The sequence below is a fragment of the Gigantopelta aegis genome, chromosome 5 (genome assembly GCF_016097555.1).
Source record: "Gigantopelta aegis isolate Gae_Host chromosome 5, Gae_host_genome, whole genome shotgun sequence".
NCBI lineage: Eukaryota > Metazoa > Mollusca > Gastropoda > Neomphalida > Peltospiridae > Gigantopelta > Gigantopelta aegis.
The window spans coordinates 13,939,178-13,954,297 of record NC_054703.1 but is presented as its reverse complement, the minus strand read 5'-3'; the positions used below and the strand labels follow the sequence as shown (position 1 = coordinate 13,954,297).

The following is a 15,120-nucleotide window of genomic DNA, read 5'->3' as shown; positions in this document are numbered from 1 at the left end:
GGCACTCCTTGGAGTGTGTGAAATGAGGGCCCCGGCAGTTCGCGCAGAAGATTTCTCTCGTGCACGGACTGTCAGGGTATCTCTTGGGTTGACTAGCCCCACACTGGAAGTAGATGGGGTACTCCCTGGTTGATCTACAGCTCTTGGCAGAATGACCCCACCTCTGGCACTTTGCACATTTTATGTGTTTTTCCAAATGAGATCTGAACCTAATGTCTACCACTGCGATAACAAAAGTCCAGGGACCTAATTCACTAAACTGTCGCAACTTTGCGATATCGCAGTGCAATGCAAAACACTTGCAAAGAAGATGCTTTGTTGTCTAGCAGAGCCTAAGAGAATTAGGCCCCAGGAAAGAAATACTTGTTTAACGAGACCCACCACTTAGCCAATAAAAAGGCCAGAAAAGACTTCAACACAGTTTAGACTATAGCTGTTCGTGTCTAATATATGACGACACTACGTCCAGATAGTTAGAGAAGACACCCGCTGTCACCACAAAGGTTACTCATACAGAGTAGAAGCAATGGATTTTAATATATACTCAGGCCCGCAGGAACCGGGATGGGGGAGGGGACAGCTGTTCCTACGGGCATGGACATACTACAGACTCATAGCACATGTCGCTGCCTTTGATACATCAATTGTGTGGGGATTGGTTGGAATGGGAAAATACACTGCACGTCAGGCAAACGTTCTACCGCTGATTAACAGCCCTTCACAACAATGCAGAACATTCTCCAATTAAAACAATTAAATGTCATAATCTTTTGTGTTCGAATTGTTACACTATCGGTTATTAGAAGACCATTAACGGTGAAAACTGCAGCCACTACCAGTGTTCATTGTTGCACTGGCGGTTTAACTTCCACGGCTGGTATATCAAAGACCGTGGTATGTGCTGTCCTGTCTGGGAACAATGTACACAAAAGATCACCTTCTGCTGATGGAAATATGTTTCTTCTCTAAGACTACGAGTAAAACATTCCAAATGCTTGACATTTGACATCCTATAAGTCAATGATAAGTCTCTAGTGCGCTCTAGTGGTGTCGTTAAACAAAACAAACTCTACCTGTTATTCCTATATATTAGCCTAATAAATATTAATTCTGTTAAGTACTTTATGCCACTGGACATTATGTTATTATGTTTGATATATATGTTTATGAATATTGATTATTGTCTGATGTACATCTTGTTTAGGAGAGCACTTGTATAGCTGTTGTGCAATCCTTTTGACTCTTTTTTTTTTTTGAGCAATAAAATATTTCAAAATAAACAAAACAAACTATAGATGAACAGCGAACACCAGCGGTCTCTACATACGGGAACTATTAAATCATGTAAATTCCGAAGTACGTCGACTGTGGCTGTTTGACAAGTCTCTCCACCGACGACGTCATCGCCATCACCGTGGCACCGGCCTTCAGATGGTACACAGCGCCGATGTAGGATGTCGCGAAGGCGGGCTTTCCTCGTCGGATTTTACACGTCGATTGGCAGTTGGACGACAGCTTTTGGACTGTAGACCTTGGTGTCGTGGGATCGCGTTTGTATACGTAATGACAAAGTCTGGCGACATCGAGTTCCTTAGTCTGGTTACCGTAAAACACGACATTGCTGTAGATGAAATAGTTCCCTTCTTTCTCCACCCGAATCCCTTCCTCAACGACAGTGAGTCCGTCTTTCACAAACGATCTCTTCCCATTTGATTTCCACCGGAGAGCTGAGATATATTTATCTGGAAGAAAAACCCACCCAGTATTATTAAATTATATATTTAGGGGATTTAAGGAAATTCAACATAATACGCAAAATAAATGAAGTGAAGCGTTTTATTTGATAACTTTACCGTTGTACGGAGTAGTAGATCCATGCGCATTGACCACCTTGTTACCTATATTTCGTTTGTTTACGTTGTACATGACTAAAGTCCGAACCAAAATGTTAACAACTATGAAAAATTGCTCTCCTACCTTTATGTTTTTGTTAGATTTTACCAACATTTTGTCCAGACAGAAATCTTTAAAAAAAAAACCGTGACAATGACACAGATTCCACATACTAGAACATAACCATGTCACCTATATCGAGTTCGCTGAGATCGCATAGGGCAAAAAACATGTAATTTTGTGCCGGCTGCCATTTTGATTTTTTATGGAATATTCTCCAAGAGGGGTGAAAGGATATGACTTATCTAACAACGTCATAACATGTTATGATATAAAAGCAAACGTGATGACGTCATATTAATTTTATTATTATTATTATTATTTTTTTTTTTTTTAAATAATACCACTAGACATCATTCATTTTATATTAATTATGTCAGATACTTTGGAGGCTTTCACCCCTCTTGAAAAGTATTCCATTAAAAAAAAAAAATGGCAGACTGCAGAAAACTGCATGTATTTTGCCCTATGCTATCTCAGCGAAGTCGACACTGGCGACATCGTTACAGTCTCATATGTGGAATCTGTGTCACTGTAATGGGTTTTTTTACATCTTGTGTCTGGAGAAAATTTGGGGGAAATGTAACGGTCATTAAAGGTAGGAGAGTAATTTATTGTAGTTGTTAATAATTTGGTTCGGACTTTAATTATTGCAGCTTTTTATACAGAATGTAACAAGAATGTTGTTGTGACAACAGTCTGAAAGCAACATAGTTCATCAAGATAAACGTCTCCGGCACGATATTATTACTGTGATGTTTATTGCTGTGCCGTAACATCCAATATATGTCAAAATGTTAAAAAACGGACCGGAGATGTTTACCTTGGTGAACTAAAAGCGACCGAGACTACGTTGTATTTGTTTTAAATCTCACCTTTGTCATACTGTTCATCAGGGTCCATCTGAAGATGAGCAGCGGGTTTCTGTTGAGTTTTGTCTTCGTTTACAACAACAGCAACTTTCCTTACCCTCTGGAGATGGTAGTCTGAAATAACATTACGAACTAAGTGTAATACGTGGTCTATAATACGTTTTCAACAGCAGCAACTTTCCTCACCCCCTGGAGATGGTCATCTGAAATAACATTACGAACTAAGTGTAATACGTGGTCTATAATACGTTTACAACAGCAGCAACTTTCCTCACCCTCAGGAGATGGTAATCTGAAATAACATTACGAACTAAGTGTAATACGTGGTCTATAATACGTTTACAGCAGCAGCAACTTTCCTCACCCTCTGGAGATGGTTGTCTGAAATAACATGAACGTAAGGGTAATGCGTGGTCAAAATCCATTTTGTAAAATAACAACACCTAACACACTCCGTCTCTCTATTTACTCTCCCCACCCCCATATATGTCTATGTGTGTCTGTGTGTTTGTGTCTGTTTGTATGTCTGTGTATATATGTTTGTATGTCTGTGTGTATGTGTCTGTGTGTGTATGTATGTATGTATGTATGTATCTCTGTGTGTATGTGTGTCATGTGCATGTGTATGTATGTATAGCTCTCTGTGTTTGCGTGTGCGTGTGCGCATCTTTGAAATTGTGTGTGTGCGTGAATGTATATGTATGCGTGCGTGCGTGCGCGCGAACTTGATAGAACGTACCATTTCTGATATCTCTTTCATAATTTTGATCCAGTTGCTGAAAAATAATAATTAAAAATAAATATATAACCGTCATCTAGTATAGGAAGTTCGAAATACGTATTGCACAAACGTTTTCTCATGACGTGGAAAAAGAAAGGAATGTACCTCATCAGATTTATTACGAACTGTGGTTTGTTAAAACCGTATAACTGTGACGTTTGTTCTAATGTGTCTTTTGAATCTGCAGCAAAAACTCTTTATGATTTTGGCATAGACAAGATTAAATAACGTACAACACATTTGCTAGAAACCTTATAAAAATGTACTTGCAAAACAGCAAATGATCCCTACGTTTAACAAATAAATACACTGTTTTACTTTCCTAAGTATAGGTTAGAAGACATTAAGACGTTTCTTCAGAACAAAAAGAAGAGGCTGAGCCGTTCTTATTTCTGAAGAAACGTCTTAAAGGGACAGATCCTAGTTTCAACCCGTGAAAATTAACACTAAGTTTAGTTAATCTACAAACCTGTAACACATTTGGATAAAGTTACAATTGAGAGAAACATGACTTTGTAACTTTGAAATGGTGAAATACCATCTAAAAATAGACTAAATCTCGACTCCATAACTGTTACATCTCAGAAGCACGTGCGTTTTTAAAAATACGAGAAAGGATTTTTGTGATATTAAAAACACCAGGATGACCAAAAAACACTTCGAATGTACGGAAATTGATAACCTAAACCATAAAATCTAAGTAAAGTATCAAAAACGGCTATAATAGTCAAAAATATGCCTTAGTGTTTAAAAACTAGGGTATGTCCCTGTAAGCCTTCTAACCGATTTAGATGGCATTTCGTAGGTTCATTACTTGATATGGGCGGGGCAAGCGTCATTGCGTGTTCGCGCCAATTGTTTTGACGTCATTCATACAGCTCTTGACGATGATGTCTGGCGAATTAGGTCGAAGTAATTTTGGTCACGTAACATGTTATTAAGACGGCTTTTTGGGGTGTCTTCGCGATTAAGACGATCAAAATGCTGATATCCGATTGGTTGAATTGGACAGAAATCGAGGAAATGCCGTCTAATTTCGTAATGATTTAATTTGAAATTTCTATTATTCATGATCTAAACTGAATTTTATTGGCTAAATATTAACAACGATAATAATAATTAGAAGAAAAAGAGCAATGTTAACAAGAAGAAGAATATGAACAAAAAGATGAAGAAGAGAAAACCACAGAACAATTAAACGTGAACGGACCGACGACTTCAGACTGTAAAAGCATTCATCATTGTTTTGTTTTTTTGTTTTTTTTGTTTGTTTTTTTTGTGTTTTTTTTTGGGGGGGGGGGGGTATTTTTAAACAACAGCCGAGTCGCATGATTCCTTTTAATGATGTAAGAAGTTTGTAAGATAATTGTCCATATGGATTGTCGGATTACAGATTTTAACATGCATCTAGTGAGTAACATTTATTGTTGTAACTGTAAACTGAATATATCATTTTCATTTATGTTTGATTCCTAATAAAACTATTACAGGTTGTGAGTTGTGTTTACGCGGCATAGTAACTTGTAGCGATCTTTACGTTACTACAGAACATATAACTACAATATATAAATATTATTATTATGTGTGTGTATATATACCAATATATAAATATATATATATATATATATATATATATATATATATATACAGATGACTATATGGAATATATGTGTGTGTGTGTGTGTGTGTGTGTGTGTGTGTGTGTGTGTGTGTGTGTGTGTTTTACTACACAATTCATCACGGTCCATTATAGTTCCTAAATATGACATATGTTGTGGTTCACATATTCATTTCTAGTAATTGGACAACAATTTAAAAAAAAAAAAAAATCAATGGTAAGCCTTCAGGCTGGATTTTGCCCATGTTATTTTGTAATATTTTGCATTGACCTGTTGGGACATGGGTGTATAGCGGAAGAGACAGCAGTTGTGAATGGGTTCCAGAACGACCTGTTCGGACCGGTATTACAGCCAGATGCGGCCATATAGCAAAACACAGACGGAAATGTTCTCAACTTTGGAGTGAAAATAAATGCTTATACGTGCACACTACTAAAACATTTAAACGAATAGATAACGTATAATATAATTTGTAATCAGTCTATGATAGCATATGCCTACCTTTAGCATAATACTACGAACACGTTCCCCGTAGTCATGGTAACAACAATAGAAAGAACCATTGACGGTTTTGTTAGTTGCAGTGACGTCACAGCACGTCTCTCCTGGTATACACGTGGCCTTGTGACAGATCTCCGAGTTACTGAAGATGGTAGAGTGCGGTTTCGTGTACAGCTGTGATGTTTTATACACCACGACAGAGAACAGCATCACATTTGTAACCATCAGGAAAATGGCCACAGACTTACTAATTGGAAACATTCTGCGTGTTGGGAAAAACTGTCAAGAGAAGAATTTAGCTCCCTGCTACAGAACCACTCTGTAAAAGATTATTTAAAAACCAGTAAGATAAGTAAGTAAAAAAGTAAGTAAACAAGTAAGTAAAATAAGTAAGTAGATAAGTAAGTAAGTAAGTAAGGTCCATGCTTTTGTCAAGCGGATTTACAACATTCTAAAAAGGTTAATTTTAGTTTACCAAAGGCAAATGAGCCACGTTCTCAAATGGGGGCAAGAACTGTAAGACAAGTTACATAAAAAGGTATCACTGATTAAAAAAATTAAATAAAATAAGCAAGCACAAGTACATGCACATAATATATAATATTATTTTTATTTTAGTGTTTGCTCATACTGAAAGTGAAAAGAAAATCTGCAAAGCTTTATTTTGAAAACAAAAGTGCAAAGTAGTTTGTGTATATTGTAGTTCTGGAACTGTGGACAATTTCGTCCTGATAAAAACTTACGGAAATTAGCGATGACGAATCATTTTAAATTAATATGACGGAAAGTTAACTGTCTTTACTTTTTTTAATTTTCACAACTGGGACGAAACATACTTGAAATATTTATTCTCTGGTCAGATTAATCACTGAGGTCAGTCCCTATTTTGGGAGGTTACACATTTTTTACGGGTCCCGGCAAGATATTTGCGGGTTCTGTGTACTGATTTTAAGAAACTCTTGTCAGGATTTATGTGTTACCCTCGCTCTAGGTCGGGCAATATGTTTCAGAGTGGAGATAATATAATGGTTGATGTCCTACATGAGGGAAAATCCACCCCGGGGAACAGGTAAAATCTGTAGTTGTCTCCCCTTATTACATGCGTATAGGATATTGAACAAGCTTCCATTTCGTATAATGTTTATATCCAGAGTAAAATAATTTTTAATTGCCACGAGCTTTAGCGAGTGACAATGAAAATTATTTCACCATTTCGTATCATGTTTATGTCTCTCGTGAAGTAATTTTCAACATTGAAAAAACAGGGGGGAAAGTGCAGTAATAAACTCTGGATTGTATACTAGTATAAACTGATTTTGTCTATACCATTACGTTTTTTTAAATTTATTATTTTTTTGTTTTATCTTGAAACGAATTTTATATAAAATTTATATTGAAATTAATTTCCGGCATACTTCGTAATTCACCGGAATCATTTCGTATACCCTCGGAATAATCCACAATATTTTCAAATTCTTTTCAAATCACTGACATGATTTTGCAAATAAGGTTTTGATTGGTCTTTTGTATTTAATAATATGGCAGCCAGATGTGAGTGGGGCGTTCTTGATGATTTGGGTAGCGATCACCTTCCTATTAAAATTACTTATACTAATGTTAAAAAGAAAAAAGAAATGAAATATGAATAAAGCTGACTGACCCACGTTTAGACACATGTGTGGTTTGTTGGATCATAAGCAGATTAAGAATAAAGATGTAAATAAGTTTAATGATAATTTAGTTAAAGCTATAATTAATATAGCAGACAAAACAATTCCAGTTTTTAGTAAAAGTAATAAACGTTCTTCGGTACCCTGGTGGAACGAAGAACTTACTAAACTCAAAATTAATAGAAATAAATGTAGGAACATTTAAAAAAAGAATAGGACTTTAGAAAATATACACAAATTTAAAGATAGTAAATATAAGCTTAAGCTAAATATTATAAAAATAAGAAACGCCTCATGGCATCAGTCTGTAGTTCGCTAAACCGTGATTCTAATATTAAGGAGGTATGGTCTAAGATTAAGGGGATTCAGGGTAGGCCATTCAATTTTGTTTAGTAAAATCTATCTTAATGATCAACAAAAGGCTAATGCCTTGTGAGCAGTTTTTAAAAAACAATTCGCCAATTACTAATTATTCTATAAATTTTCAGACAAGGAAAATAAAAATGGAAAAAGACAGTCCGGTCCCCCAGGAAAACAATAACCCGGATCTGGATAGACCATATAATGAACCCTTTAAACTCCAGGAATTGCTCAGGGCTTTTGGTAACCGTATAAGCTCAGCTCCAGGGCCAGATAGGTTTAGTTATTTATTCTTTAAAAATATGCCTACCAAAACTCACGAGCTGTTCCTGGAACTTTTTAATTTGGTTTGGTCGGGGGGTGGGTGGGTGGGTAGGTGTGTGTGGGAGGGGGGGGGGGTCCTTCCACTAGAATGGAAGCCTGCGTAAGTGTTTGGACTTCCTAAACAGTGTAATGACCTCCTTAACCCAACCAGGGTTTCTGCCAGAGGGTAAAATGGGTATGGCGCCATACCCAAATTATTATTTTTTTAAGTTAACATTTTGACAGAATTAATTACTCTTATCATTATTGTATGATTTTCTTAACCCTAACCCTAAATGTAACCCATTTTCTTTGTAGGGGAGGCCCCCCATACCCCCATACTCCATACCCAAACATTTCTTTCTGGCAGAAACACTGCCAATCAATTTTGATCAATATCTTTAACATCCAGCGTCTGCAAGACCATGGAATGTATGGTAAACCAACGCCTTATCCACTTTCTGGAGACCAACAGTATATTGTCGGCCTTCCAGAGTGGTTTTAGGAGACACCACTCAACCACCGACAACCTGGTTAGGCATCAAACCGAAATCAAAGATGCTTTTCGGAATGGTCTCAAGGTGGCGGGTGTGTTTGTGGACATAGAAAAGGCTTATGACATGGTTTGGAGACGCGGGTTGTTATTTAAAGTTTATCAAATGGGGATTAAAGGGGCAATGTTCACCTTTATTGCAAATTTTTTTAGAAGATAGAACATTTGCCGTAAATGTAAATGGTTATTTTTCCCCCATTTTGAATTTGGAAAATGGTATCCCACAAGGCTCAGTGACAGCGCCTACACTTTTTGGAATTTTCATTCATTATTTGGCCACAGCGCTTATCACAACTGATAAAAGTATAAAAACAACGCTAAGCAGCGGCTTATTTCCCGATGACACAGCTTTCTGGAGAATCAGTAAAAATGTTGATGATGTTAAAAAAGATCTCCAGTGTGACTTAAATAACCTCCATAGATGGTCAGCAGCCGGGGTGTGTGTGTGTGTGTGTGTGTGTGTGTGTGTGTGTGTGTGTGTGTGTGTGTGTTACCATTTCCAAAGCTAAAACTAATAGTATAGTTTTTCAAAAACGTAGACATTTTAAATCAGCAGGTAATTTGGAATTAAAATTTAAAGATGTGGTAAGTAAGCAGGTGTAATCTGTCAGGTTCCTAGGTGTAAACTTTGACCATGCCCTTAGTTTTGGCGAACACATAACTGAGGTGTCCGACAATTGTGTCTTTTTTTAAAAATCTATTAAGAATATTGTCTGGCACGTCATGGGGCGCAGATAGAAAAACTCTGCTTATGATCTTCGAAGCCTTCATTGTGTCTAGACTCCAATATGGAGCGCTGGCCTTTGGATGTGCTTCCGCAACTCACCTTAAAAAGCTTGATGGAGTGTATGGTAGGGCCCTCAAGATAATTATTGGGGGTGCTATTTGCACTCCATATGACAGCATAATGGTTGAGCTTGGAGTTTTGCCTTTAACTCTTAGAAGAATCAGACAGGGATTCAGATATTTAACTAAAGTAAGGAATCTCGTGCCTGATTCTCCAATTAATAAACTAACACCTCATAAAGTTAATACTGTCAGGGATAAGGGCATATCCATCATTTCTTATTTAAATAAATTCGCTACTGATTTTGGTGTTGTTAGTCTAACCATGAGCGCGGCCAATGGTAAGTTGAAGATGCCATGGCGACTTGAACCCCCAGTGGTTAAGTTCCACATTCGCAATGAAATTTTGAAATTTGACAACCCATTATTTAAGAAAATAATTTTTCAAGCCGTGGTGGAGAACTTTTACCCGGATAGTATTCATGTGTTTACTGATGGGTCAAAGGACCCCACTAGTGGCAAAGCGGGTATGACATTTATTATTCAAAATTTAAAAAAGGTAACTAAACCGATAGTCATTAGGGCCAGGCTTACAGATAATGTTTCAGTATATACTTGTGAACTTTTAGCCATACTCTATGCGTTGATGTGGATAGAGAATTATAATAAAAATAAAGGCCCTGGTGGATTTGTCGTTTTCACTGACAGTCTAAGTGCTTTGCAGGCGATTATGGGCTGTGGCGGTGTACGACCGGAAATTGTAAACAAAATTTATAAATGTTATAATAATATTATCACCAGTGGAACCACAGTAGTATTAGAGTGGGTGCCGGCTCATGTCGGTATACCAGGCAATGAGTTGGCTGACGTTAACGCCAAAAATAGTCTGCGTGACGTTAATACTGGCATTAGTGTGGCATATAACTATAGTGAGGTTAACTCAATATTAGAACCACGCCTTGGAGGTTTATGGCAAACCTAGTGGGACCACCATACCAGGGCGTGGCATGCACGTATCAAGCCAAAGGCATCAGGGCCTGGACCAGTTTCTTTTAATATTAGAGCTAGAAAAATTAGTTCAAGATTAAGAATGGATGTATGTTTTGGTTTAAATAATAATAAATTTAAAATTAGAAAGTCCATTACACCCAATTAATTGTTTAGTGTGTAACAAAATTGAGGATGTTAAACATTTCTTATTTGAGTGCACTAAACAAATTAAAAAAAGACTTTAACTGGAAAAATTCTTTAATAAAAATAATTTAGTTTTCAACAGTTGTAACCTATTGAACCCACCTGCTGGACACAAAAAAGTAATTGTCAGGCTTCTGATTGTCTTTGTGCTTGAATCAAAAATCGATATTTGATTGTTTTTCCTTGCCGACTCGGCGACAGCTGTTCGATTGATCGTTTTAAACTTTTATAATTTGTTGTGTGGCTGCTATGTACTTATTTAACAATATTAACTATAAATGTTATTATTATAATAAATGTTGGGTTGTTGTTGCATAACTGTCATCGTGGAATATCTATTTTACTCACCATATTTAACTTGTTTACTGGTATTGATGGTCATTTTTGACAAGTCTACACAGGTAGCCATTTTGTCTGGGAAAGTGGGTTTTCCCCAGTTTTATTTTCCTCCCTCGTCCTTCCCTCGAGTAAAGCCTACCGCACACTAGAGCTATCAGCTGAGCAAAAAGTCTCAAATAACCTTTTCCTCAGCTGTTACCACTCCGAGCTATGCCTTCGATGAGGAAAAACGTGTCGCTCTGCTCTCTCTCTCGAGGTGCCCCCCCCCACCCCACCCCACCTGGGGGGGACTTATTGCAAGCTACGGCTCTTTGTTGGCGTACACTCATGTCACCTTAGTCTGCGCGGCACAAAAGTCTGCGCACGTTAATGACGTTACATTACGTCTCGAAACAAGTGTCGGGGTATGCTTGTAAACAAACAAACAACCTTAATTTAATTCACAAAACCGTTGTTAAAACAACACATCTTGATTGTGAATATATGTATACAACTGGTCGATAACACTTTTATTGAAAAAAACCTCTGAATTAATGCAATACTGTTGCCAGCCTCGATCAACGTGTTTTTCTATCACCTGTCAACACGTGTCTGTCAACGTTGTAATGATCAACCTTCAACCTTGCATATCAACTTACATAAATTTACATAGAAGCTTCAATACATACCTTATTGTAATTTATGAATCCATAAATCAAATGAATGTCTTATTTAATCTGTTAACGTAAACATCCAAGCATACTTTGAATTTCCCTCCGAGTGACACAATGCAAAATGGCTGCACACAGACTTTGAAGATTGCACTGACACCATGGCCTATTTTAGCTATGGTCTGTTTCAAAATTATCATTGATTGTCCTATATGTCTAACGAACACTATGTGTGCTCATTTACACAGTTAATAATAGAAATATTTGGTGAATAATGATCAAATATTTTTACATTGGCTTTTTTTAATATTGTCATTTTGTGTTGTCCAAACTAAGGAGCATGGAACACCATTTATACTTATCTCATTTGCACAATCTAAATGTTTCTGAAACAGACTATAACAGGAAGTGTTTGTTATTTCGAACTTGTAAAAAGTCGGATCCATTGTTTGTTGCTGTTTTATGTAAACATTAGCGACAGAAGTGGTTGTTTTGATGTTTGCTGCGCAGACTTATGTACCGTCATGCAGGCCAGTAAATGCAGGGTGGTCCCACTAAAAATGCGCTCATTACTTGAGTTTCAAAAACATTAAAATTAAAATAACTTTAGTTGTAAAACGTTTATTGTTCCATTGTACTGTGGCAGTGAAATAAATATTTTTAAAGAAATATTTTAACTTTAAAATATAACACAAATGCTTAGGTGCGCAGACTTAGGTGCCACCAGTGTACCGCGTCGCTTACATTGGTCCTGGCTCACGGGCAACCGTGTCTTTGGTGTATGGCGACGCGGTAACGAACACGACGAAGAGGAAGGGAAGAGGAAACCTGCACCAGAGACGGCTCAGGGGGGACCTAAACTGGCGGCTCAACCGCCAGCGGCGGTCCTGTCTGCGTCGCCGCCCTCACCCCCGGGTCCCGACCAACCTGCAGTGCCAGCCGACGCAGATACCTCTGAACAGACTGAGCCAGTGGACCAGTCGACGCCGCAGTTGGACACAGCGATCTGCGAGACTCCACGGCGTGCGTCTCCCGTTCCAACCCCTTCGAGGCGGTCGGCGTTGAGTCCCCCACCCCCGGGGGGCTCCGCCAAGACTCCTGTGGATGGTGCTGCTGCGAAGCGGAAGGCCGTCACCCCACCGAGTAGTGACCAGCCAGCCAAGGGCCGGCCTTCCGCGACCGCCCGGGGCAGGGACGCTGCCTGGAGCCTAGCCATCTCCAAGATCAAGGGCCAGTACGCTCGATACTTGGTCGGGGACACCTCGGACACCAGCTCACTGCCGGGAGGCATTCTTGAGGGCAATTTTAAGAAGTTTCCTGACGGAGTTGAGTGTGCCATCCACGCCATGGAACTACGAGACGGGAAGTTTGGACTTGTGGTGACGTCGCGCCGAGATGATCTCTACAGACAGGGAATACTCTTCGAAGACATGGACAACTACACCATCCACAGAGTACTGAAGATCATCGCCGGCGCCCATTATGTCGAGCTAGCTAAGACCTTGCTAGCCCACCGTTGGAGGAAACTGGTGCCACAGTTCAACGCCAAGCACTTCATCTTGTCCCCGTAGTCGCCAACCGTTCTAAGGGCTTAGTTGGACTTTAATTGTTATTTTTAATTTATTATTATTATTTTTTTATAAACAGTCCGACGCACTTTATTTTGGCAGCCCGTCTAAATTGCCCAAATCACCGTAAAACCCTTTCGGTCGAGCACTCTAATTTTGTTCTTTGGACTTAAAGTTTTGTCCAGACATGAATTGTATCAATGAGCTCATTTTGGCTTTAGGTCTTTGACCTAACTACTAAATTCGTATTCCAAATTCCGCCCACCTTAAACACCCCCGCCCCCCCCCCCCCCCCCGGGACCATATAGATCGGACTTTAAACTTTTAGACCTCCGTTCAAAATTATATGTCGAAATTATTCTTTTTTTAATATTATTAAATAGTCCGATCCTCTCTTCTTTCTCTTATTTATTTTTGGACTGTCCGTCTAAAATGCTCCAAATTATATAAATATTCGGCCGAGCAGTCAATTCTTTTTATTTTTGGCTTGTAACTTTTTATTTAATTTTATGTTTTATTTTTTTTAATTCTATTAACTTTTTTACTAATAGCTATTTTCAAAATTCTGCCCATTTTCAACTCTATCCTCCCCTCATCCCGAGTCAGGCCACCGATCTTATCGGAGGTCGGACCCTGGATGGGCGTGTTCGAAACCCTAGTGGTATATGGACACGTTAAATTGTTATCTATCTATCTATCTATCTATCTATCTATCAGCTGTTAGCTCTCGTCTGCGGTAGGCTTAACGCGCCTGAAACTGGAAAATGTTTTTAATAAAAATAATTTAGTGTTCATCAGTTGTAACCTAATGAACCCACCTGCTGGACACAAAAAAGTAATTGAAAGGCTATTTAACTTGTTTACGGGTATTGATGGTCATTTTTGAGTGCGAGTGTGGGAATAATTTTAACATGCTCATATATACCACTAGAGTTTCGAGCATGTCCGTGCCGGGGCCTGTCTCTGGATAGCCAGTGACTTGCTCCGGGACAGAACAAAATTAAGGGGATAATTTTGAAATTTACATCCAAAAATTAAATAGTGGGCCTTTAAAATTTTGATGCGCATCTCTAATTAATAAAGAAAATTCTACTCATTAAATTTGGTCGCTAGATTAGATCGGGCGGTCAAAAAGAAATTAGATAGATAGATGTAACACGCCTGATTTGGGATGGGGGTTGAAAATGGACAGAATTTTGAAAATAACAATTAGTAAAAGAAATTAGTAGGATTAAAATTAGAAAGAAAAAAGTTACAAGACAAATTGAATTGACTGCTCGGCCGAATATTTATATAATTTGGAGCATTTTAGGACAGTCCAAAATAAATAAAAGAAAGAAAAGAGGATCGGACTATTTAATAACATTTTAAAAAAAAGAAGTAATTTCGTAAAGAAACACTGAAAACATGAACCAAAGTAATAAACTTTTTATCTCACCTTTTTCGTCGTCCTACCAGAAAAGCAAAGGTAAAAAAAATCCGGTGAATTGTCCACAAAAAAATCACTTCTACTCAGAACTTAAAACAAACTGGACTAAATGTTCACTATTGGAAATCAATCGCCGATGAAGTGCAGTGTAAAATGAAAGTAGAAATATTTGAAACACGTTCCAACGACTGCCGCTGTTCGAGTAATGTCACGTAGAGATAAATAAACCAAACTCGTTGGTCACGGTCACCTGCTTTCTTTATGTCGGGCGAGACTATTTATGCAATAGGCGAACTCGTTGGTCACGGTCCCCTGCTTTCTTTACGTCACCGTCCAACGGTGTACACTAGACTACTGTGGATCTATTTCGAGATACATAGATCCCACGCTCGTCTTAAATAGGGTATAGTAGGGTATAGTAGGGTAATTGTCATATATGTGTTTTGTGTGTCATCACTGTGTATATGTTTGTGTTGTGTGTATGTGTAATTGTCATATATGTGTTCTGTATGTGTTATCAGTGTGTATATGTTTGTGTTGTG

At 38.1% G+C, this 15,120-nt stretch overlaps 1 protein-coding gene across 1 annotated transcript; it reads right to left on the bottom strand.

The window, feature by feature from the left end:
• Positions 1 to 1,335: 1,335 nt before the first annotated feature.
• Positions 1,336 to 6,013, bottom strand: LOC121372958 (lymphotoxin-alpha-like). The gene is made up of 4 exons (XM_041499396.1): positions 5,727 to 6,013; positions 3,565 to 3,601; positions 2,829 to 2,939; positions 1,336 to 1,742 (listed from the first exon to the last, which is right to left on the bottom strand). Exons 1-4 carry the CDS (start codon positions 5,985 to 5,987, stop codon positions 1,336 to 1,338), a joined length of 816 nt encoding a protein of 271 aa, XP_041355330.1. The 5' UTR covers positions 5,988 to 6,013.
• Between the last annotated feature and the right edge of the window lie 9,107 nt (positions 6,014 to 15,120).

Excerpts from the sequence above, each read along its gene's own strand:
- LOC121372958 (XM_041499396.1), bottom strand. The coding sequence starts at position 5,987 with ATGTTTCCAATTAGTAAGTCTGTGGCCATTTTCCTGATGGTTACAAAT. Across the intron at positions 3,602-5,726 it reads TTCGTAGTATTATGCTAAAG|CAACTGGATCAAAATTATGA; the intron begins GTAGGCATATGC and ends ATTATTTTTCAG. Across the intron at positions 2,940-3,564 it reads TGAAAGAGATATCAGAAATG|ACTACCATCTCCAGAGGGTA; the intron begins GTACGTTCTATC and ends ATGTTATTTCAG.